Source organism: Drosophila sulfurigaster, chromosome 2R (genome assembly GCF_023558435.1).
Source record: "Drosophila sulfurigaster albostrigata strain 15112-1811.04 chromosome 2R, ASM2355843v2, whole genome shotgun sequence".
In the NCBI taxonomy this organism is placed as follows: Eukaryota; Metazoa; Arthropoda; class Insecta; order Diptera; family Drosophilidae; genus Drosophila; species Drosophila sulfurigaster.
In genome coordinates, this window is record NC_084882.1 from 18,503,500 (window position 1) to 18,529,868 (window position 26,369).

The window sequence follows — 26,369 nt, forward strand, 5'->3', positions numbered from 1 at the left end:
TGCCCATGCAGATTTAACACAGCATCACAATCGCTTATTATTATTATTATTACAAATATTATGTGTGTGTGGTTGTTACTTAGTTCGCTTGCAACTCGGACGACTCCCCAGGAGAGAGTCGAAGGCAAAACCAAACAAATAAATAACTAAATGAATAAATAACTGCTGTCATATTGTTATTCATGATGTTGCTTATTTCATTTCAATGTTTATTGAAAGGACTCACACACACACACACTCAACTACTTTTGTCAGGCTTTGTTTTGAGCAGTTGCCATTTATGGGAAATTTATATGAAATTCTCGTACACGACGATTGTGAGAAAGTTACAACAAACGCCGCTGATGGCCAACCGCACCTGTTGCTCTACTGTACCGCATTGTTATGTTCAGTTGTGTTGTGTTGTGTTGAAGGGAGGGGCTACTCTGTGGCCATTGGCATAGTTTCTCTGCCATTGAAGGTTAAACTTTTCATATGTTGTTGTCAGTTGCAGTCGCGGCAGCCTTGAGATATTTCTATGAAATTAACTGCATTCTGCAGCATCAATTGAACGGGCCAATAATTTAAACAACAAATTAATGCACACATTTCTCAAAAGGGGCGTGGCTAAATAAAGAGACATGACATTGACACATGCGAACAGTCGTTGCATATATTGTATATATATGTATGTATATATTGTATCAAAGTATTTACTCAGACGATGAGCAAGATAAATAAAAATAAAATAAATGCTGGTAATTTTTATTTGTGCAATATCTGATATAAATCATGAAATACTGCGTGTTAATCTTTCCAACCAAAATAAACAAAAAACCAAACAACAACCACAACAACAATAACAGCGGCTACTTATGATGACTGTTTCCGTTATGAAACGACAACGATAACCACGACAACAAAACGCTCTCTGCCCAGTCTCCAACTCAGTCCCAGTCTCAGTCCCAGTCTCAATCTCAGTCCATTCGCATCTCGAGCTCCACATAATAATAAATGGAGTGAGTGTTGGGTCCAAATGACCAAATGGCCATAATGCGAAATTGGCTATATAAATAAACGCAGCACATGTAATGCTAAAGGCCACACGACACAAGATTGGCATCAACAAGAACACGACTGACCGCTGACCTTTGTCGACGACGTCACACTTGTGACGTCATAACGCGCCGTGTGTATGTATTTGTTTGCTCGAGTCGAGCTAATCGTGATGAAAAGCTCTTTACGCTAAAAACATGGAATAGGATGTTGTATGACGTCATTGTTGAAATTGCCGAAATTGAAGCAGCTCACTTGCAGAGCAATTCAATGGTTCAGTTAGTTAAGTTGACTGACTGAGCGAAGAGCACTCTGCTCTGTTGATTCAATTGCTCTGCTCTGCTCGCTGGCACAAAAGGAAACCCAACCCAACCACCCACCACCTGACTGGACATTCACAATGTGCATGTGAGAGCATTGAATGTGTATGTGTGTGTGTGTGTGTGAGTGGCATGCACATTGACAGATTGACAGCCATTTTTGGCCTGGCATTTGTGTGTTGAAGTGTGGACGGAAGTGTTGGAAATTGGCAAAAGAGCTGCGGTTGTCCGTTAGCTCTCTCGCACTCACTCTCACTCCTGCTCTTCCTTTCATCTATTGTTGTATGCTGCTGCTTGCTACTAGGAAAAGAACACGAAAGTAATTTAAATGACAGTTACCCCCACCTTTAAGCACCATCAATAGGTTTCTGCTGCCATTGATTGCCTTCAATTGTTTGCTGCGAAAATGAAATTATTCCCTCGCTCCCCGTCCCCATCTCCATCCAGCTCGAGTGAAAACGAAAGCTGTGATTTTCGTTGTTGTTGTGTGGCAAAAGAACCTTTTTAGGTACTTAATACCACTAGATAGATGATGCGTGTATGCGTTGAGTTGATTATAGAAATTATGAAACGCACACACAAACAGTCCACGCAGTCTGTTATTATAAACCACTCACGCTTAATAACAGGCCGCTAATTGGATGGCAGGACCACCGGCGCATCAAATCAACTCTTTGCAAAACTCGACTCGACTCGACTTGGCTTGGCTTGGCTTTATCGCAGCCTGTTCCTGCAACCTGCTTGCCTCGATCTCGGCCAAGCCATTTAAATAACTCATTTAGTACACATCTACGGTTAAAGCTAAGCAAAAAACACAAACAAAAAAAAGAAAAAGAACAAGACTCGTTGCTGTTGAGCCACTCACCTGCTAAATAGCGATCACTCTGTGAACGAGAATAGCGCAGCGTCTGTGGGGTAGATGAAAAAAAAAGGAACACAGTATTAATGTCTGATGCACTGATCGAGTTGCCGATGCGAGGGTTGCTCTATCACTAACCAGTTTGGCAAGCCATCTACTACTATACAACTGATTTATATCTATCTGTGATTAAAAATCAAGGTTTTCGCATGGATAGCAGACAGATAGATAAATAAAGTGATATGGATCTAAGCAGAGACTCCACAATCTATTGTTTAACTTATTGATAATTTTGCGTTAGTCAAATAATAGATAAATAAATACTAATCTACTAATAAATTGAGAATTAATTGCATTGCTAAACAATAGATAAGCAAAGTTGTGAAATTATTTAAATATCCTTTTGGGCACCAGATTAAAATGATAATTACTAAACTAATGCCATTTAAAAGTAGACAAACCTACATTTTATGGAATAATACTTATTATAAAATAAATTTATTTACTACATCTTGGGTATTTATTTTGAATTCTTCTTGTATTTTCTGGTATCTAATATCTTCTAATAGGTCCTCATGATAATTAGTCTGAGGTTTGCCATGTATGAGTTTCCTTATAATGTCTTGCTTGCACTGGTTCAATTACTTTAATCATAAATCTAAAATCTAGTAAAGAGTATCTATCTACTTTAGGTAATATATATTTGTAATAAGTTTTTACCCCATTACAATTCTTTATCATCTCATAAGTTGCCACTGTTTGGTTCTCTTATTGATTTAAAGATATTCTGCATATTCTCAATTCTATTGTCTGTTGACTACTCAATTCTATTGTCTATTACAAATTCCGTTCTTTCTTTTAAATATTTTGTGTTTAATATTTATAGCTAGACTATTACTGCTGCTTCTGTTGTCTATCAATTGTATTTCCTATCATTTATGCATTCATTTTTTTAATCACAAGCAATTCATTATCTGTCAATTAATGAATTTGTGTCTCTACAATCTCTAGTAATTGGAATATAATTCCTTGCTCACTACTCTATCAATTCCGTATACTGTACATTCATTTCTATTCACTATTAATTTGCATAATAAATTGCCAATACTTTGCCAAACGCTTCTCTCATTTAACGCTCTACTCATTGAGCATCTTCTTATCGATCGATCGATCGATCTTCTCATCTTCCGCCTTGATACTAACCAAGTGCTGGGCGGCAAAGTCATCACAGCGTCGACTGTGCTCACGCTCCTTGAGCAGCAGCGGCGCCGAGTTCGATTTGGTTGTCAGTTCCTGAATGCCGCCTGTGTCGCTGTGCAGCGAAGCGCTGCTGGGCGACGGCAGCTCCACGAAGTGATGCAGCTGTGTGACGTTCGTGGCGTTGGGCGAGAGCAGCGACTGGAAGGGCTCCTGGCGCAGTGTCAGCGACAGTTGAGCGCGCTCCTTCTGATTGTGCCGCGCCAGCAGCTTGCGAGGCTGCAGCAGAAACTGTTGATGTGGCTGATGATGGTCGAGCGACAAACTACGCAGATTGCGACGCGGGACACTGGGCAGTGGCACCATGATGGGCGGCGCAGCGCTGTACTTGCGTCGCAGCACCACAGGAGTGGTAATCGAGGCAGTTCCTCCGCCTCCACTGGCGCTGCTCGCATCGCCATCGGTGCAATCGCAGTCGTAGTAATGCTGCGGCAACTCGAACTCATCCTGGCACTCGTCGTACTCGCCAGCAGCAGCTTTGTCGGGCAGTTGTTTGCCGCCTTGATCGTCCAGCATGTCGTCTTGGGACTCGTTGGCCGCCTCGCCTCCGCTGCCGCACAAGCTAAGCACCTCGAGCAGATCGGGATCATCGGAGGAGGCCACCGAGCCGCTCTTCTGGAATTTCATTTTACGCAACGCCTCCAGGCTGCTCACGGATTCGTTGTCGGGTGCGCTGCTACCGCCAGTGCGATGATGATGATGATGGTGGTGGTGATGATGAAGATGATGATGCTGCAGATGGTGGCTCTTCCAGTAGGACATGTCCTTGGGTGGCGTTGCCGTGCCAATGCCGCTCTCATTGTTGTCGTTGTCCAGTCCCGAGGAGTCAAGCGAGATGCCCGACTTGCCGGAACTCAGCACTCCAGCCGCCTCCTCGCATGCCGAAGACGACGAAGTCGAGCTGTAGAATAAAGAAAGAATTGAGTTGAGTTGAGTGATGTGTAATGACTTCATTGGCTGGCTGTGTACTCACTTGTTGTCTTCATCGACGGCGCCAACGCTGCGCAGTATGGACTCCTCCGATGTCCATATGGTTGAGGTCGAGCCTTTTTTGGTCACATCCACCAGATAACCAGGCGTGGCGGCGCCTTTCCCCGAGGTCAGTTGAGTGCCAGCTGAAGCTGAAGCCGAAGCGGCTGCCGTTTGCTTTGCTGACGCCGGCGGCGGCGGGGTTATAACATTTCTGCTCGTCAATGTTGGCGACGTTGTTGCAAGATTAATACCCACCCGTTTTGGCATTGGCATCGTCGCCGTTTCTAGCTGTCGCCTAGATTTCAAATCATCCATGGTGGTCGTCGTCGCAGTTGTTGCAGTTGTTGCTGCTTCACCTGTTGCCGCCGTAAGCTCTTCGATTTTCAATGCACTTTGGAAATTTGTCAGCTTATGAGTTGTTGCTGACGATGGCAGCGACGATGACGACGACGTCTCTGCATGCCCATTAAACGCGGACAACGCGATACTCTTGCGCTGACTTGGACCCCCAATTGAAGCATTACGCGACGGCATGGCGGCAACTTGGCCGCCGGGCGCCGACAGAGTTCGCATATAGGCAACGCTTGGCCTGCTGGCTGCTGTCGGTGTCGCCTCAGTGCGTCCGCAACCAAGGTTAAACGATTGCAAAGGAATGGTTGCCTGGCATAAACGAGAGAGAAGTAGAAGAAGGGAAACAAAGTATTAAAATATAGTCAGTCAGGTTTAATATAGAAAAGTCGAAAGACAACGCTGACAGATTCGAGGGCCACAACCTCAACCTTTAGACGAAAGGACCTTGAATGCATAATGAGACCAGAGACAAGAGACCTGAGACCTGGAGCTCGAGCTCGAGCTGTTGCTGTTGCTAGCTGTTGCCTCGTCTTTAAGCGAGGCGTTTTCACGTTTTTCAGCAGACTGCACAGAAAAAACAATGCCAAAAGGAAATATCAATGGCATTTTTGAGCGTTGTCAAGTGGCGAAGCAGCAGCAGCAACAGCAGAAGACTACAGCGACTACAATCAGAATTTGTATTTTATGCAAATCGCCATAAGCGAAACGCTTTCCGAGTTAGTTTTCTGTGGAATCTCCACAAAGCCGCAGCCGAAGACCAAGATGAAGTCAGAGCCTGGCTATTTCAAGTGGCCGCTCGAGAGAGAAGAGAGAGAGAGAGAAAGAGAAACATTTGCTATTGTTGTGCCATATGATTTATATGGCTGAATAGCTGCAACGTGTTCCACGAAGCATCTTCGATGGCAGCCAGAATTTGCGTATCTTTCGCATCGACGTTTGTCGTTGTTGTCGTTGTCGTTGTCACCTGTCTCCGCAAGGAGAGTTTGGCTGGCAAAATTGACCAAAATGGGTGGTGCAGCTGCCAGTTTTTCAGTTTCAGCTGAGTTAAGTTCGTTATGTCAATTCGATTTACAAGCCTTTGGCAAGCGATTGACAATTTGGTTGCAGTCTGGCTAACAAGGCTATGCGATGCGATGTGATGTTGAGGAGGCTGCGAGCGTCGCGAAAAATTCATTTTGTAAAAACAGCAACAGGCGGAAATTGATTTAAATGATTTATTGGTGGAAAAAAAAGGTAACAAACGCAGTTGCCCCTGAGCAACTGTGTACAGCAGGTTGTTGTTGCCGCTTGTTGTTGCTGTTGCTGCTGCTGCTGACGTGAGCACTCAGCCAGCGCTCCTTAGGGGCATCTGTAACGGCAACGAAATGGCCAACAAAAACTGTAACAGAAGTGCGCCAAGAGAGCTAAAAGAAAGAAAGGTAGAGCGAGACAGCAAAGGGAAGAGAAATTTTTTTTTTGGGGCTGTCGTATAAGTTGTAACCAGTTTATGTTTATGAATTATTACATAAATAAAAGAGCAGCTGTCGAAGATGCAAGAGAATTAGTTAAGAATGTGGCACAAAGTTTAAATTGAATATGCAAAAGCACAACAACTTTGTTCTTTTTGTTTTAAGACACTCTCAAATCTTGAGCTCAATAATTGAATCAAGACTTTGTCTGTGCACTTTGTGCTGACCAAATATGGACTCGGTTGTAATATAATTACATTGGCCAAGAAAGACACACACAGGATGCGGTTGGCAGGCGTGTCCTTGGGGATTGCTAAGCCAAAAACGTTGCAACATGTGGCTGCCACAAATTTGTAATGCATTATGGAGCAGCCAACAATAACAACAACAGCAACAGCAGTTTCTATGAATTATTAATAAAGTCGGTTGGCCATCAGATATCGATACTTCTGCGAGTGTTGTGCGCTGGCCAACTGCGTGTTAATGAGCCGCCAACTCTCGCCGGCGACGCATTAATTGGACTCTGGCAACCGACGCTGCTTTTATGGGCATCCGATCCGACACATGACTATATGTATAGCCAGGCGGGCGCCAGCAGCAAAAGCAAGAGCAGCAGCAGCAGCGATATCCTCCATATATGTAGATCGATTGAACCAATAAAAACTTTTACATTTTACGGCTATTTATTCGTTCGTTCTATTAATTTAGCGATTTTATCAGACTAAACAAAATTCTCAATTATGGCTCCAACTTGTTTTACATCTTTCTGATTTTTGGTTCATTCTCTCTTCCTCTGCGTTTAAATTTGATTATTCGTATCGTATTTGGAAACTTTGTTGTTATTGAAATTGAAGCGTTTTACGATCTTACGATTTTTCTCTTGTGGTGAGAAATAAAATAAATTTTATGTATTGCAGTAGAACTCGATAGCCGAAACGCTGGCAAAAGTCAATTTAAATGCAATAAAAACTACAGATTTTTCTCACAACAAACTGACAACGGGGCGATAGTCTTCTTATATTTCAATTCCAATACCAATTCCATCTCCAAATTATTCGAATTCGAAATGAAATGTTTTCTTCGGTTAGTTAATGAAAAACGCAATAAAACGACACATAAAATGAAAATTGTAGTTCGCTTATCTCGGCAATGCATTTGAAAATAGGAAAAACTGTAAATGCCACTAATTGATCATAAAAGTGTCCCTCGAAATTGAATCAAGAAAACAGTCGAGGGGCATGCGAAGCAAGGCGGTATTTCATCTGTCAATGTTCGACAAAAATTTAATGACAAATGTGCAATGTGCCACATTTTATTGATGTATGACCCAGAAAGCCAGACGTGGAGAAAGAGAGCGAAGGCAACTCGACTCAAGTTTATGTGCCGACTATCGCAAATCGATTGGACATGCCTCTGCCTGCGGTCACGCATGCCCACTGATAATAATTATCAAATCAAAACACTTAAACGCCTGCCCAGCCCATCGTTTTGTTGCTTCGACTTCGACTTCGACTGCGACTGCGACTTGAACTCCTCTTTTTTATTTTTGTATTTTTTATTTTGCGTTGTGGCTCGTCATGTTTGTTTGCCTTGCAGTGATTTGCAAGTTCTACTTAAGTCACAAAACTGTCCAATGGCCGTCGTTGATGCAGCGACTTGTTGCAAGTTGAGCTGCGTGAAAAGCTTTTGTGCGCGCCTTGCCTTTTGTTCCATTCTTGTTGTGTGTGCATGGTTCGTCATCATTAAGCGTGGATTGGATTGCACTCTGTATGTTGACTGCCCCACACACACACACACACACACACACCAACACCAAGTCGAAGATTCACTTTCGTAGCAATCGGAGCGCGCCTCATAAACATCACTGGCAACTAAATTGGGGCGTTGGGTTCCACTTGGTCTGCCACAACAGGAACAGCAGCAGCAGCTCCAGTTCCAATGTGCTGACAGCTGGGGCAGAGTGAAGTGCTCTGTGCTCTGTGTGTGCAGGTAGAGAGCGAGCAACAACGACTCCATCTCGCTCGGATCTTTGCTTTTTGGTGTCTCCTGTGCCGCAGGGCGGCATATTGACCCAATTCGTTGGCAACTCACTTGCGAGTACCGAAGAGAAAAACATCTGTTTTCGTCTTGACGTGCTTCTTTTTTTTTGTTGGCTTTGCTTTACTTTCGTTGACAGTTTTGTCCGGATGTTTTGGGTCATTTTGGCAAACGAGGCACGCACTTGTGTCCTCGATAAGGTTGCTGCTCGTCTGCTGGTGTCTTTGATTTATACTGTCGCTGGAAGCGCATAAATCAATGACTGACTGACTCACTAACTCACTGACTGACTAACTGTGGCGAATGCCAAAGTGCAGAACCGCATTCTCGGTGTTAATTATTGGCACTGCAGCACTTTTTCTCCAGGCTTAAGCGTTTTTAATTGGCACTTTTACTTGAGCGATTACTGCGAAATATGACAGCTCGATACAGTCTCGATTTCTGGTTGGGGACAAGCTGCCTCCGTCGCTCCATCGCTGCCTTGGCTAAATGTCAAACATGCGCCCACATTCAGCCTGCTAAAGGGAAAACAATTTCACACAGCAGCAGCAACAGCAGCAGCAGTGAGCAGCCTGGCAACAGATTTTGTGAACTGCTTTTAGCATGGATCATGCCCGAAATTGTGCCAAATATTTCTCATGCATGTCATGGAATATTTAACAAGCGAGGCAGAGCTCGACATGAGTTTCCTGTTGCCTGTTGTTTGCCCTCAAATCGGAGGCTGGTCGAAAGGGAGAGCAACAAGAGACGAGCATATGCATATCATTATTATCATTATCATCATCGGCAGCAGGATAGCAGCAGCAGCACAGTGACTGCTAATAATATACGCGTATTACCAAATTTATACGAGGTTTATTTTTTGTTCGTTCGAACAAATAATTAGTTGGGCGCAAGTTTGTCGCTTGAAGTCGTGTCTATTTCAGTTTGGTCACAAAATGTATTTTGGTTTTTTATTTTATTTTTTTTTGTGGTCGTTGTTGTCTGCGGTGTGTTTTTCCACTGGCACGCGTTTTGAAAATTAATATTTACTTTGTTGTTGCTGATGTCTTTTTGAGGTTTTTCCACTGATAATCACAACGTAGCTCGTAGCTGAGCGAAATGTATGCTAAGCATATGCAACAGACAACGACAAACTACTTCAGCAATATAGACACAGAGGAAAGAGTGAGATATAGAGAGAGTGTGGGAGAGAGGGAGAGAGAGCGAGAGAGAGAGAAGGGGGGAAGTGAGACCGCAAGCTCAGTGCCGTTTATGAGTTGGCTCTGGCTTATAAATGTTTTAATTAGATCTATTTGATATGATAAGCCAGCGACAGAGACTGAGACAGAGACAGCTAACAAGTTGCTTGGGTTTCTGGGCTTTGGCTTTATGCTTTATATGTCTGCATTAAGTGGGTCATCGTGAGTTGAAACTGAAGTTGTAGCTGAATCTGAATCTGAGACTAAAGATATGTTAACTACGTGTGTGGTTTGCCCGCTGACCGCAGTTGCAGTTGCCGTTGCTGTTACTGTTGCATGTCTAGTTTGTGTTGCAACTGACAGATATCAATTGTATTCCCCATTTGAAAAAGCGAAGAAGAACTTTAGCTGCTGTTTAATGGCTTTCTTCATTCTATTCCTTCTTCTATCTATTCAACAGAGTTCAGAGTTTAACTCATTCAAGTGGCACACAAACAGCACAGTGACTGACTGACTGACTGCCTTTACCCCTTTTGCCACACTTGCCACGCTGCGGCACATACTCGTACTCGTAAATTTCACGCATCCGGCGGCATCGCAGTTTTTTCTTTTTCTTTTTTTGGGTGGGAAACATATGGCGGCAGTTCTTGAAGAGAACACCACACATTCTTGCATTGATGATGACGATGATGATGATGATGATGGGGGCAGACTTCTGACTCCAAGTGTGTGCGTGACTGCAAGGGGGAAGGGGGAGAAGGGGAGGGACTGGCGTTATGTGTGGACAACATTGTTTGGCTTCAGATTAAATGCCTTTGCTTTAAGCGCTTTTTATCTAACCTACATAAAATATATGCTGCAGCAGCATGTCGAAATCGTGCCAGAGATTACATTGGGATTCCAAGCGACTTCATGCATACATTCTTTGGCTGTATATTATGAAATCACAGTGTGAGAATTTATGTGCTCATTTGACTTACATGCTTCTCCGGTTTCAAGACGAGTCCGTTCTGCTGCTGCTGCTCGCCGTTGTTAGCTGTGCTCTTGCTGAGGCGACTCTGCAACGCTGCGCTGGCTGCCGCTGAGAGCAACATGGGCGCAGTCCTCGATGTGGGCGAGTTGCCAGTTGCTCCTGCTAGATGTGGTGGCACCTTATCGCCACCCATCAGATTGTCCAAATCACGTAGAAATTTGTTTGCCCAAATGTTCACATCATCTGGTTGCGACGCTGTGTTTGCTGTTGTCGAAGGGCGGCGACTTGATTGTTCAGCGGGACTTAGAGGAGGCGGTGGCAATGCTCTAAGTTTAGTTGTCACTGGTTTGCTTGTTGCTGTTGCTGTTGTTGTCACTGTCGCTGCTGCAGTTGTTGTCGCTGTTGTGCTGCTGCTGTCAAAGCCGCTATCAGATTCCGTAGAACGCGACAATTCATCAAGCTGCTCGGTTGCTGCTGCCGCTTGCCGCGCCGCGTCCAGTTGATCCATCAGCTGTTGGTGCAGACGCTGCGCTTTGCGTAACTCGAATACCTCGTTGATTTCCAGCTGCAATTAGAATACGACTTGTTTAGCATTTTCAGATGCAACATTAATTCAAAGACTGAAAGCGAAAGATAGAGCTGCGATTGGCTTTGATTAGCGCTCTAATTGCGTACATATATCACGGCAATAAGCGTCAGTAGCCAGGCAGTCTATTAATCGCGCGAGCCTCGAGCGCCAGTTTCTAATGGGGCTGCAGCTATGATGTATGTTTGCTTAATTTACCCAACAACCAAATGGAGAAGGCAAAGACACGATCAGAGCAGCGCAGAGCAGAGACAGTGCAGACATTACTCAAAGGCTGCAGAGAAGCTGCAACAACTCCTAGTCGACATGGGCACAATCAAAGACAAATAAATTAGAACACGACCGCAGAAAGGCAGAAAAAGGTTTTTCCTTTCCATACGCTTAAAGAAAAAGAAAAATGCAGACACACGAAAACTGTGCACAGACAACAAACGACAACAACATGAAGAACAGCCAAGACGTGCAGCAGCAGCCGCAGCAGCAGCAGCGGCAGCAACAACTGGCATTAAAGCCAACAACAAAACAAATGCAAATAAACTGAAATGAAGCAATTTGTTAGCCAGATTAAACAACAGTGCAACAGACTGTAGAAGAGTTTCTAAAGAAGATCAGACAGAGGAGCCACAGGGCTAACAAAGTCAGCGAATTACTTAATTAAAAATCGTGGCCCTGAGATACAAAAGAGCACGAGAATGAGAACGGGATTGAGAACAGGCTCCAGTCGCAGTTCCAGCTCCAGCTCCAGTCTCCATCCCAATGACATTAATAACGTGCCGCGCTCATTACTCAACAATTGTGTTTGTGTGGCAGAGAAAGAGAGAGAGAGAGGAGGATGGAGGAAGCCCTTGCAAGCAGCGGAGACAAATGCGATCGAGCATTAGCAAGTAATAAATTCACATAGGTAGCCCGGCTCAACTATTGAAGCAGCCGACTTTGGTCTTCGACTTCGCTCCTCGGTCTTTCGGCCACTGATTTTTATCGCTGCGAATGTTTTGGCAGCGACGCTGCCTCATTTGTCCTGCCGTGTGAGAAGTTGTCGGCTAATTTGCAGCAATAAAAAGAGAACTTTCCCAGAGTTGAGCAGCATAACCAAAAAAAAGTAGTTTACTTTAGCGCCCCCACAACATATATTTTCAAGATATTTTCTATTTGTGTATTTGCTCAACTGGTGTGGGAGAGCAGAGTTCTCTCTGGTGGCTGCATTCATATTTCCCAGTTTGCCATATGTAACATGCGGCATACAATAACAAATTTCTTATTTAATTTCATGGTCGAATGCACTGGCCAAACAATAGCTGAAGAGCTGCAAAGTATTCCCAAAACTCCAAATGCAGACGCTGGCTGCGGCGGCTATAAAAAGTGAAGTTGCTGAACGGGCCACTTTCAGTTTCGCAGAGCAGAAGAACGCAACGGACACAACGGACGCAGCATCAAAGTGCCCGACGACGACGACGACGAGGAGCAGAAATTGGAACGGTCGATCGAGGGAGAAGACAGCATGAGGCTCACGCTCGCCTGGCTCTGTGTCTGCTTTGCGATTTATTGCGGCGGTGGCTTCGCCAACAACGGTCATGGCAATGTGGTCTTATCTTTGCCACCATCGCTTATCGCTGCCACGGAGGCGGTGGCCTTGAGACAGCTGCAGCAACAGCAACAACAGCAACAGCGGCACGAGCAGACTCGTTGGAAAAAAGGATGCACGCGTCCTGTTTGACAGCGTCGGTGGCAGCGGCGATGCACTGCGCGATATGCTGCACAGTAAGGAGTCCACGACGTCGAGCAACAACAATTTGCCCTACAACGACAACAATGGCATGGAAGTGGAGCAACAACAGTCGCAACAACAGCAACAGCAACCGCAGCAGACGGATTTTAATCGAAAAGCATTGAGCGAGGCTTATGATTTAGAGGCACGACAGCAATCAGCGCCGCAGGAAATTGCAGCGCGACGTGGCCATGGTCATGGCCGCGCTGCTGCTGCAGTTGGTGTCCAGTATGCCACGCCCACACCCACATCCAACTCCAACTCCAACTCGAATTCGAGGTCTGCAATACACAAATACTGGAGCAGACTTTGTCAGGCGGCAAACGGCAATTGTCCGCGGGAATACAATCGAGCGATGCTGGCGGTCAGGTGAGCTAAGTACTTGCAACGAGCTAAGGATGTGGCAGCCACAACTGGGTGGCAATCTGGCGGCTTAAATCTACATGGGCAGCAGAAAGTGTCCGCAAAAAAACTTTCTCGCCTCAGTTTTGCCTTGACTTTGGCTTGGCGTTGGTTTTTGGGTTCACATGTAAGCCAATTAAAGGCGGCCTGCAATTTATCAATCGCGTTAAGGTTCGGGGTTAACCCTTTTCGAATATACATATACATATAGTATACTATATATGTGGGCGCCAGTTCCGAGTACACTAAAATCAACAACAATAAGAGCAACAAATCGTCGACAATTTGGCTGTCGGCCAAAAACACGCAAAACCAATTAATGGGCGTGAAAAAATCAGTACAACGATTGCAGTTTTGTTTTTGAACTCAGCGCCATACATGATGAGGAGGAGGAGAGTCTGTTCAGAGTATACATATGTTGATTTATTTTATAAAATACCAACTGTCAGCAAATTCATTGGCCCGAAACGAGAATTGCATTGCGGAGTGGCGCGCGAGTTTCACTTTTCATTCAGCTTAAAAGCTGAAAAGTCGAATCAGTATCTCTCTCACTCTCCCTTTTTTTCCACTGCCCACCTGAGAGAAGTGAGAAATATATATATTTGTGCCAATGAATTACAGTCACAATGCTCTTACTAAGAGTACTTTAGTTATGTTATTAAGTATTTGGCATTTGCCTTAAGTTTAATAGTGCTATACGAATTATCTTACTCAAGAACTAAAATTTGTTGGATCTATAATGCATTATATAAAGGCATAAGGAATCTTCTCCGACCCAACAACATATATATGAATATTCTAGATAATGCTATGTCCATCTGTAAAGCTATAGTGGCTCTTTTTGATGCCTAATTAAGAATTTGGTTGGAACTGGATGAAAATCATAGAAGACCTTCAGAAAATAATATTAAATGATATGTTAGAAAATGATTGCTGCAGTCGGGTCGAAATGGTATATTTTGTAATCTTTGTTATATTTTGCATGTACAGCATATTAATATACAAAATATTGTATATTCATTTAATATATTTCAAGAATAATACCATCCTGTATGAGAGATCTCAACTGTAGCTTTCTTATTTGATTTATTTTTTGAAATGATAAACGCACTAGATTAAATTAGTAGAATTCAAGACAGCAGACTTTTGTCTGTCAACCACTTTAATCTTTAATAATGTGAAAGATATTTACTAGACTTAACTAAAGTGTAAACAATCTTCGTTACAACTGTTGATTATTCTGCATTCCTGTTTATTATGTGCACCCACCTTACAATTATCATTAGTTAGGCAGAATTTATTTCAGCACTGATCCTGTCAGTTTGCTCACGTTAATAGGGTAAGTCAGCGTGATGCAGCCCCATGTAAATGGTGTATTTATAAAGGGGTATGGCGATGAAAAATGATTGGACTTCGGGGTGCTCTTGCTATTAAATGACGATTAATCATTTCTTTTCGTTTCGTTTCGTTGTATTTCATGGTTTTCTTTTTTTTTGGTTTTTCTGTTGTGTTTTTGTTGATTTGTTAAATGCGTCGATTAATTGGCCTTAAGCCCGCATACTCGACAAAAAACAAAAACATTTCAGTTGTATTTTGTGCTTTTAATTTGTAATTTTACACAGCAATTTATATATATATACAGTTTTGGGAGGGAGAATTGCCTAAAATTGACTATTGATTGGATGAGCAGACATGACAGCCAGATTAACTCGCCGACTGGCTAATTCTGCATAACATTTTTGTGTTGTGTGTTGGGGGGCTCTTTTCTGGGTCAGCTGTTCGATGTACATATATATATAGATCTCAGATGACTGCCCCATTGTTGCAGGCAACCCACGTGAACATGTGTTCATCAATTTACGAGTACGAGAGAAAGAAAGAGAAACGAGTATTGCAGACGAGTGTAATTGAAACCTAAGCAGCCCACGCACATCACACAAAAAGATGAATGTTTTCAGAAATGATGCACAATGACGATCCTTAAACGTAAACTGACGTCGCGTCTTCGTCTTCGTCTTACAAATGATGCGTCATTAATCTTAACATAGACATCATCTCTCACTCTGCATTGAATTTCAAACAGCAGTTTTCACTTCCCCAGTTCTCACTCTCCCACTCTCTCTTTTCTCTTCTTCTCTTCCGCCTTCCCCTCTTTAGAAATAGAGAAGCTGTTGCACGTTTGCAGCGAGAACTGCATGAAATGCAGGATCAATTGGATTCGGATTATGAAGATGGCAACGACGATTACGCGGACATGGATGATTCCAGTGAAGAGCATCACTTGAAGAACAGCAACAACGAAGTTTTTCTGCTGCTCACTGGCGAACAGGATCTTGTGAAGTTCCTGCACTGGGCCATGCAGTTGTTGTATCCCCATCAGCATGGAGCAAATGGTGGCAAATTGGATGCAAATAGCGCAGACTTTTATCACCCGGGCATGTTCATCTGGAAGAAGTTGAATTTTTCTGGGCACTTGGAGCCGCCGCTGATTGTGGACGAGCCGCGTTATGTGCTGGTGCGGCGCGAGAAGCAGAATCCAAAGGAGGGCTACCAACTGGGCGGTGAGCAATGCATAAATCATAATTCCAGGGGCGTAACGCGAACCAGGGTGTTGAAATTATAAAGTAACCAGCCTCTAGTTGTTGTTCGTTGCGTCCGCTGTGTTTTGCTGCATTTAAAATGCATGTGGTGGCTTGGCGTATTCTTAATGATAACTTGCAACGCACTCACTAAGTGGAACCCTTGCCACAAGTGCTAAGCATTGTTTCACGTGCTCAACTTTTCTCTTTTCCCCACCCCGATAGATGAGCTGAAGGGACTCGACGATCCGTTTATACCGCCTCGCGGACGCAAACAACACAATGCCCCGGATCTGGATGCGTTGCTCAATCGCTATGAGACTTTTGTACCGAATCGCGGCAAGCGCGACAAAGTCAAAGATCTCTTCAAGTATGACGATCTATTTTTTCCGAATCGTGGCAAAAAGCATCGCGACATTTTCAAGCTGGACGATCCATTCTTTCCGCATCGTGGCAAAAAACTGCAACTGCGTGATCTGTACAACGTTGACGATCCATTCTTTCCGAATCGCGGCAAGCGACATCTGCCGTCAGGCAATAACAAAGTGGATGACATCGACAGCAACAACGAGAGAGACAGCGACAACAACGACAAAGGCGACAACTGGCCGCAAAGAATGTCAACGCATGAAATTAATAGTAACGATCAATCAGTCAAGTCATCAATGTCAGCAGAGGATGCTGGAGCAGCAACAGCAGGATTGCCAATGCAATGGCAACTTTCAATGCCAATGTCATTGCCTGCTAATAGATTACACTCGACAAGATCAATGTCAGCCTCAACCTTAGCTACATCACATCCTCTGCAGCGTTTGAGGTTCATTGTCAATCCGAGCATGCGCCAACAGCAACAACAGCAGCAGGTGAAAACATCCTGGCCAGCTGGGATCCAACTAACGCGTCTGCAGTCAGCTCTCCACGATGCCCGCGAGACACAATTAACGCGGGGGCCCAACACTGACGGGGACTCGAATGGTGACAGCGACAGTGACATTGACATTGATTATGGCCAATTGGACATGTAAATGCAGCAATCGCCCAGGAGATCGGCAATTGGCGTTTAGTTTCGATTCGGTTCGCTTCGTTTCGTATCGGGCAACAGCAATTCCTTCAGGCGCACTCTCAGGCGTGTCGTTTTCTCTACTTTTTTCAGTGCACACAAAAGGGTCAGCCCCCACACCACAACAATGTATACCAAAAAAAAGAAACTTAAATAAAGCATGCAATTGATTTTGAGAAAATCGACAAAATCGAAGGTTACATCGACATGCCCTTGGGGGCCTTTCTAGAATTGTGCTGTGAAGGTCTCTGCCCTTGTGGCAAGATATGCTGCAGCCTTTAGCCAGCCTCCAGCCTCCGCAGTCGTTGTATTTTTAATTGTATTCATTGGCTAATTTATCGCTAAATGTAATCAGCATTGTGCGCTAGCAGTTCAACTCTACGACTCCCAGCTGCAGACGCGCGAGACAAGACACAACACAACACAAGACACAGCTGCAACATGCCGGGCGTGGCACGCAGTTGCCGATGCCAAGGCATCGATATGTCCGCTGCGCAGATATGCAACCAGATAGAACAACACAAAATACAAAATACAAAACACAACAGACAACAGACAATGACATCAATACAGAGGCAAACAGTTCGTATAAAGGTCAGACTCGCTTTGGTTGTTTCATGTAATCCCCAAAACGCACATCAATCAAGCGGCGGCTTGAGGCTTAGCTTATTAGCAAGCATTGAACCTAAAATATCATACATACAGTCAGAGGAGGAAACTCTGTTGGCTAAGCCGCCTTCGTTACAACGGCAGCAAACTCAAATTTTCCACTTCAACAAATTTCTGACATTGACATTGACCAGTCGGCAACCAAATCGACAACAGCGACGTCAAAATATTTTCGTTTTTTTTTGTGGACAGAGACGCAAAGTCTGCTGGTTAGCCAAGTCAGCCTGGTTACTTGCAGGCCAGAGTCAGAGTCAGAGCCAGAGCAGCTCTTTGTTTTGTACAAATGACCATTGAAGGTCATAGCCAGAGAGTCAGCAAAGCGGCCAACAACAAATTGGTTAAATAATACTCGCACACACACCGAAAGCATAAAAAAATGTTAAGCAGATGCGCGTCAACGTCTTCGTCTCCCCTTCTCCCACTCCAACTCGATCGATGTCTGCTTTTTTTTTGGGTTTTGTTGGTAGCTTGACGTTTGCTCGATCAGTCCAAAAACATATGAAGATCATTGTAATTTCAATGGCACTTCAGGCTGGGGGCAACCACCACAACAGTGAACCCAACTCTGTGTCTGTGTTTGGTTAGAAAAAATGAGTGCAGCAGTTGTGGCTGTTGTGCGGTACTCAACTGGGCAATGACACTTCGAGTGATCAACAACAGCAACAGCAACAGCCAAAAGTGGTCAAGCAGGCCAAAGAAGAAGTTGATGCAGCCCTGGTTAGTATCCGATTCATAGGGTCAGCTTTTTCGAGTTGAGTTAAACAGAATAATGTTTTATGAGGGCTTAACGTCATTTCTTTGACTTTGAAACGGATTCTCAATGGAGGGAATCGCATGTGATTACATAAGCCAGTGAATCCGCCTTTCGCCACTCGATGATTGCCAATTGCCGAAAAATCCCAGATGCTCAAATAAAAAATAGTTCAATTGACGCTTTCAACTGACTTTCAAAGCATTTGGCTACTTTGTGTCAATTGGGCATTGGCGAAAAGAAAGTCCCTGTCAACTGACCAACTTCAGTTCGAGTTCGAGTTTGAGTCCAGTCTCAGTTGCACAGTTGCAAATTGGCGCAATTTTCGTGGCAAGCGTTTTTTTTTGGTTGCAACTGATTTGCTTGTCGGAAAATATCAACGCATTGTCAGCCAAATGCCGTTGACAACACACCAAGCACAGTTTCGGTCAGGTTAAGAGGCGAGGGTGGTGCGAGGTAGCCGCTGCAACGTGCCACATGCAACATGCAGTAACTGCAACTGTAACACGAACTGCTTGAGTAGCTGGCAACATTTGACAGCAGCTTAATTGCTGTCTGCAATTATGATTGCTGCTGGTGAAATTGTAGAAGCTGCTCGGACAATCGGACACTCGGACACTTGGACTGTCGCTTCACTTTCATTTGATTTGTTGCAATGACAGCGCAAGCAGCAGCAGCAACATTTTGTTGATTGTTGACTGTTTGCTGTTCACTGTTGATTTTTTGGCTTCATTTGGCGCATGGCTGCGATTTCTGGTTTATTGTCTGCATCTCACGGCAAAGCCTGGCGGCAGCCTTCGTTTCAGACTTGCAGTTGACAAAAATAGTAACGTGCAGGCTCAAACAGAGCTTGGCACTGCCTTTTATTGCCATTTGTTTGCCATTTACCATTTACCATTTGCAGTTTGCAGTTGCTGCTGCTGCTTTTGCTTGACGTTGACAAAAAAAAACGTCATTTGCAAATTGGGCAAAGACAACTTTCTCTAGGCAGCAGCAGCTGCAGACGCAGGCGCAAATTACCCAAGCTCAAGCCGAAGTTGAAGCTGCAGTTGGGGTTGCATAAAGTTATAGACTTTTAGATAAGTTAAAGGCAAAAAAAAAAACAGTGTCGCCCACATTCATTAACAGTATTCGCATAATTGGCTGATATTTTCTTTCTTCATTTATTTTTGGTTTTTATTTGGTGGGTTCGTTGAACCAAAATGATGTTGACTGAGAGACAATCCCTGAGCTTGTTGAGTTTTACGTCTCAATTTCACATCGATATCTATAATTAAAATCGCTTGAGAACACACGCAAGCCTTTGCTATGGTTGTTGTTGTTGTTGATCAGATCTTTGGAAATGGCCAAAAACGTTAGACGTTGAAGGCTTGATTGAGCTGCTGATGGACGACTCGTCAGGCCAATTATTATTGCCGTGTATCGATGTTTATTACTATGGATTATGCATGCAACTGTGTGTGAGTGTGTGTGTTTGAGTGTGTGTATCGAAATGCAACACAAACGCGCTAATTGATGCAGGAAGCGCGAAGCGAAAAACGAGTTGCCAGCGCTTGTCATGTTGCATCTGTTTCAAAGGCTGGCCTGCCCACCAGATTCGCTGCACGCTTCGCTGGCTGTCGCCTCCAAAATGGGTCAGGCAAACGACAACAGCAACAAACAGCAACAACAACAAACAACTACAATCATAATGCCGACAACTACAACAACGAACTTTTGCTGCCGCCTCCGCAAAACGCATTTCATAACTAGGCAAATTAAGCCTAAGGCCAAGCGTCTTACCGACTCTTACGAGTAACGGCAATTTGGAGCTAAAGTGCTGCACTATTTGTCATAATAAACGCGCCGCACAAATGAGGCCTGCAGGGTCTGCAACGAGGCGCGGAGGAGCGGGGAGGGGGGAAAAGAAAGCAGCTAAAGAGACTTTGGCCAAAGCAGTGTGTGGGCAGCAGTGTGACACATTTTGTCATCATTAGCCACAGTTGCCGGCTAATAATTTCAATTTAGCCAAAAAAATTAGTTGCATTCACAGAGTTGGAGAGAGAAATAGGCGTTAATAACTGGCTAGTACACAAGCCAGGGCCATCGGCCATCAGCCATAAGCCATAAGCTATAAGCTGTCGACCCACGCGAGCTAAGCAATGCTCGCAAAGAGCGCAAGAAACGCATGTGACGCCCCTCGGGCGTGGCTGGAACGCTTTTCGCTGGGTGTTGAGGTGATGACACTGATTATAAAATGTGTATATGTTAGATGGCGTGCTCTTTTGATCCTCCCCCTCTGCAGCGAGATTTCTGTGCATTTGACATAGAAAAGAAATAACACACATACTTGATATATTTATATAAACTAGATTCACATGGCAATGCGCATTATTAATTGAAAATGCATAAAAATGGAGCATGGATAAGTGAGTGCCATTGCAGCGGCCACTTGTTTGGCCTGATTACTGTCACCGTTAGCTGATTGAACGCATAGTAGCTTGAAAAAACGCGCGCGTTTCAAGCGCGTTTCTGCGTTGAAGTTTGCGCAGAACCATAAACCCAATGCTAATGAAGAACGAACGCGTGTGCGTGCAATGCTTCCGCTGTTGCTTGGCTCTTCGACTAAAATTCATGCGAAACAGTTATAAAAATAACTAAAGTTGTCGCTAGGCCGTTGACGTTGATGATGTTGTTGCCATTGCTGTTGTTGTTGTCTCTCTCTCCTTCGCTTTGGTGGAGTGCGAGTGTGTAATATTGCGCTTTCCGGTACAGAAACATAAAATTTTATGTACACGACGCTGACAACGCTAACGACAAACGGCAACGACAACAAAGGCAGCAACAGCAGCGGCAGCACCAGCGGGAAAAAAAGTCGGGCGTGCAACGCGTCGTATGCGTTACACATTACGAATACGCCGAGTGTGTGTGTGTGTGTGCGAGTTTTGTTTGGTTTAACACATTTTTCTGTCACGCAAAATAATCATTTGCAAAATCACGCCGTGTGTTGACAGACAAGGGGAACACGAACTTCGGCAAAGTGAAATGTGTATGTGAATGTGTGTGGCGACAGCAAACTGTCGCTTATCGTCGCATGTGAAAATGTATGAAATTGAATCTTGTGCCGCTCATGTAGCTGCAACAAGTGGCATGTCACCCTAATACATGTACTCAATTCAACATGAGAACGGAAGTGCCTATGAATTCACAGCTAATTATCTCAATACTCACTTTGACACGCTCCAAATAATCCTCGAGTGGTCCATATGGATCCTCGGCATCGTCATCGATCAGGTCGAAACGGTGCGCCAAGTCCAGATTGTTGAGTGCAGCCAATTGCGATTCGGGCTTATCGACTAATTGCAGCTTATGATGCACATGTTGCTGCTGCTGCTGCTGTGTTGCAGCGGGTGCAAGGCTTAAGAATTTCTTATCAGCTGTCACGGCGTTGGCTGCCGCTGTTGCTGTTGCACCAGCTCCTGCAGCATTGCTTCCGTATTGGCGAGTTCGCGGCATAGTTGCACAACCGGTGCTAAAAAACGCTTGCAGCTGCCGCAGGAGTGGCAGTTGCCATAGATGTTGTTGCTGCTGGAGTTGATGGTGCTGCTGTTGCAGTTGCTGTAGATGTGGATGTGGCTGTATCATCAACGTCCTCGTCGGCCACAACATCACTTAATCCCGATTTGTAGCGCGTCGTGTCAGTGGCGATAGTCGCACTGCAGACTGACGTGTTGCCAGCTGTTGTTGCTGCCGGCGATGGCGGCGTTGCGTTGCTGCTGCTGCTGTTGCCATGCCATTGCCGTTGATAAGCGTTTGATGTTGCTGCTGGTTGCTGGTGTTGCTGCCACCGCTAATTGCACTTTTCACATCGCTTGTCATGTTGTTTTGATTTGTATTGCACTGAATTTTACTAAATTTCTTGGCGCTGTCATGTTGCCGCGCCGTGTTGCCGCCACTTGGCTGTTGTTGTTGCTCTGCAAAGATAGAGAAAGATGGAGAATGAGTAAGAGATTCAGACGCCAGAAATATATTTCGTACTGTGTGATGTTAAGTTTTGGCAATATTTCTTTAGCAAGTCATATAAAGTTGTCATTGCCGCCATTACGCTGTGCACAATTGCTGCAATTATTGCAGCAACAGCGGCAACATGTTGCAGTCACACTTTGGCGCGCCCCAAAATACACACACACACACATCCATATTTTCATAATCTCTTTTAGCAGCCAAAAATGAAAAATTGCGCCAAAATGTGCCAAGACACGGCTGCCACACATGCCACATGTGGCAACAACAAACATCGGCCGGCTTAAGCCAAATGCGCGAAAATTTTCTGCGCTAATCGCCTCAAATTGTGCGCCGAATGTGTGCCATTTAAATTGTCATAAATTGTGCAACATGCCCCGCACACATGTGCCACACGCTCTCAACGCTCAACGCTTAACTCTCTTAACTTTTAACAGTTGGGTTCAGTTCACAGTTTGCGCTTCGGCATTTGGCGAATGTTTTAATTAATTTCTGGCCAGCGAGAAAATGGCAAGCAATTATTTACATATTTGATTATATTGCTCACACCATTTATTACCGACTCTATATCCAATGCCCAATGCCCAATGCTGCCCTCAATTGTCCCCAACAACAACAGTTCTCGTACTCATTTATCGTTCACATTGTTTGCTTTATTCGTTGTCGGTTCCCGTTGCTGCCACACCCAACTACAAAGAGCACAGCAACAACAACAATTACAACTACAGCTGTCTCTGTCCATGGAATTACTTCATTCCGGATAAAGTTCTTCCACAAGACAGACGACATTCGTATTGAACTTATCTCTAAATTTATACGTTACTTATTTAATTTGAATTTAAGTAATAAATGCTAAGGAACAGACACAATCGTTGTATACAAATTGCATCGCGTTTATTTAAAATTAATCTGAAATATTTTTCAATGGAATTTTGCTTAACGGAATTCTGAAATTCCCGAATTTTATGATTTGGCAAATACAAAATGTAAAGAGTACTTAAAGGGATTCCCAATTGCAAATGTATTTAGACAGATAAGTGAACATATTTGAAAGGTTATTTCTTTGTCAGTATTCAAGAAGACTGTCAACTCTTATATTGAACTTATCTCGAAATTTATACGTTACTTATTTGAGTTAAATGTACGTCATAAAAGTTGAGGAATGGACACAATCATTATATAAAAATTGCAGTGCATTTATTTAAAATTTATCTCAAATATTTTTCACTGGAATTTTGCTTATCGGAATTCTGTAATTCCAGAAATTATGATTTGGCTTGCAAGACTTTTAATGACATATTGACAAATAAGAAATTTTAAAAGTACTTAAAGGGATTGCAATTGTATTTATACAGATATGTGAATGCTATTCCTAAGATTTATTCTTCTGTCATTTTACTCTTTAACACCTAGAATAAACTTTGCAGTGCTCAACTTATCGCAGCCTTCGCTTTCTATTCAAGCAACATTATTCACCATTCGCTTCTGGTTCTTCAATTTCCATTGAAAAGCCGCTGAATATTTGCAGCAATGCCATTAAGATACAATGCTGTGTGTGTGTGTGCAACCTATGCATAGATAGACATGTATTTAAGTTGGATGGGGATTCCAAAACGAATGCGAAAACGAATACGAATACGAATGTGAATACTTCTTCGAGCTTTGTGCTGCCCACATGGATATGCAAATAGTTTGCAAAGGTATCGCCATAAATCGTATTAAAATTCGCATAGGGGCAAAGCGAGCGAAGATCAAGTGAACTTTTTCGATTTTATTTTCTTTTCTTGTTTTTTTTTGGGTCTGTCAGCCACCAAAGAGAACGCTGGAGACATTCAGACGGAATGTGTATAGTAATGGAACTGTTTGCCTCTCCCCGCTCTCGCTGTAGTTGATTTTATAGGTTTGATTTTATTTTTGTTTTTATTGCGCATGCGTGCGTTCGATTGAGTTTCTTGATTAAAATGTCGCCGCCACCGTCGCGACTTGGCGACAACAGCAACAACAATATCAACGACAGCCACAGCCACAGACTCTCTCCTCCTGTTGGGCTCAATCTTGAGCTGCTGCTGTGGCTCTGGCTTTGGCTCTGGCTGGTGGCTGTTGGCTGGTCAACGGTTGGCATTTAAAAATTCTGAATCGCATGCGTTACACAACGACAACAACCCGTGGCGAGCTCGTAAATCAGCGGCGCAAACGACGTCAGTCAGTCCGTCGACAGGGGACAGTTTGGCCACATTTTATGGGGGTCTCGCGGCAGCCAAGCCAAGCATCGGAGTCAGCTGGAAAGCGTTCGCCAATTGATCGTCTTGTGGCGATTGGCAGGCCGCCAGCCAGCCCAAAGCCCAAAGCCAACGGAGGTAGGCCAAGCCGAAGCTAAGACCCAAGACCCACACTGGGCTGCAGCAGTTTTCTTCTGCCTTTTTTGGCAATATTTCAATTGTGCAACGCTAACGGTACATTCGCCAATTGCTGTGGCATGCACTCGTAGGAGGCGCGCGTTGAAAGTTCATGGGAGGTCTCAGTCACAGAGTTGTTCACAGTCCTTAGATCTGGCGACAACATACATATATCTATAGAAGGCAGTTTTATACGGTTTTTGTGTGTGGCCATTTGAGCTTTTAATTAACGGAAATAACTCTCTTCTGGCCTTTGTTCTACTATTTGGACGCCCAATTCTGTTTTTAGACTTTGCGACAACCAACACAAAAATATGCAAACAAACTTAACAAAAGGCAATGCGAGAAAACGAGAAATATTTGTACTTATTTGCTTATTTACTTAAAATAAAATTGTTTGCTGGGTGTGTCCGCTAAATGGCCACTGTCCGTCATCCCATTGTACACAGCTTGGGCGTGTGGTTGTTGTTGTAGTTGTTGTCAGTGCTGCTGCTGATTGATTCTGCGACTGAGGTCACTTGAACGTGATTAATTGCTTATAGCGGTGTCACAGCTCATAGCGAGGGCTGCGCACAAAGTTCTGGCAGCATCAGCAACTCATTTGCCTATCAGATTGATATAAGACGCGATCGCGGTGCGTACGTGTTTCCTGTTTTGCAAAACCAGGCAGTTGACTGCTTGACTTGACAGTTGGCAATTGCCAACTGCCAATTGGCAGTGGGGCGTGCCAAGCGCGATTGGTGTCTGGTTGACATGGCCTAAGGCAATGGCAATGTTCGAGACTCAAGTGCGTTCGGTATGCACTGCACCCAAACGCAGTGTCTGGGGTAATAATTTTTATATGCAACTCTGTTTTTACGGCATTTTCAAATGCAGACGGCATTAAGAGTCGTAGAAGTAGTAAAAAGCTAAATACAAGCATGCATATACCATATATATTTTTTCCTTTATTATTAATCACAATTTCAAGTGACTTTCCTCGAAGAGCGTTTTTTTACGTCGCTTTAAGTGCCTTTTTATTAAACATTGCGGCATTTAATTGATTTGTAATAGACTTCAACTCTGCCTATCTATTTCCTTCTCTCTCTAGTGCTGTGTTATGCAAAAGGTGTGTCAGGCTAACGGAAATTCAAAGCACAACGTCATGCATAATTCATAACGAAAAATTGCAGTCAATTTCTTTTTTTTATTTCTGTTCATGTAGTATTTTGAAATTAATAAAAAGGGAAATAAATGATATGCGTAAGTTGCCCTTTACAGCTGCTGGCTTTTAGTCTTTGTCATTTACTGCAAATCTTCGCTTAATCATCGACTAACAATTGCCTTTAATTGCCCGGCATTTAGCATTGGTAATTGCCCTGAATTGTGATTCAGAATCTCGACTCTCGAAATCTTATCTTACATTTAAATGGCGTGGAGAATGCATTAAACGCTCTATCTGAGATCTTGATGAGCATTCAATAAACAGGAAATGACTGGACAATGCGCTGACTGACCTTCAAGTCTGTTGCCCCCCAAGGGATGAATAAGAAAAGGAACAGAGAGAGAGAGAGAGAGAGCGCTACCAACTGTTGTAGGTGTGATCTATTCTGACTCATCTGCTAACTTTCCCCCTTATGACTGCGTCGACTGGGACAAATCAATTAATAACTTATTGTTAGCTATTAACTAGCCTAATGATTGTGTGCCCCAACCATGCTCGATTTTCCCACAGCAGCAGCAGCAG

General features: G+C 43.8%; 3 protein-coding genes across 3 annotated transcripts in view; 2 read left to right on the forward strand and 1 right to left on the reverse strand.

The window, feature by feature from the left end:
• LOC133836724 (uncharacterized) overlaps positions 1-26,369 on the forward strand; it is a 130,715-nt gene that overhangs the window by 47,085 nt on the left and 57,261 nt on the right. The gene's annotated exons all lie outside the window — the stretch shown is intronic.
• The window catches only part of LOC133839304 (uncharacterized), a 96,176-nt gene that overhangs the window by 15,208 nt on the left and 54,599 nt on the right, over positions 1-26,369 (reverse strand). Inside the window, 7 exon segments of the mRNA XM_062270730.1 lie at positions 2,221-2,263; positions 3,418-4,372; positions 4,445-5,103; positions 10,441-10,998; positions 21,456-21,763; positions 21,819-21,995; positions 21,998-22,198. Of these exon segments, the coding sequence (XP_062126714.1) occupies positions 2,221-2,263; positions 3,418-4,372; positions 4,445-5,103; positions 10,441-10,998; positions 21,456-21,763; positions 21,819-21,995; positions 21,998-22,198 (2,901 nt within the window).
• LOC133839302 (uncharacterized) lies at positions 12,417-17,005 on the forward strand. Its single transcript, XM_062270729.1, is given in 4 exon segments — positions 12,417-12,694; positions 12,696-13,153; positions 15,344-15,747; positions 15,991-17,005. Coding segments are annotated over 4 exon segments (1,839 nt in total). The 5' UTR covers positions 12,417-12,517; the 3' UTR covers positions 16,791-17,005.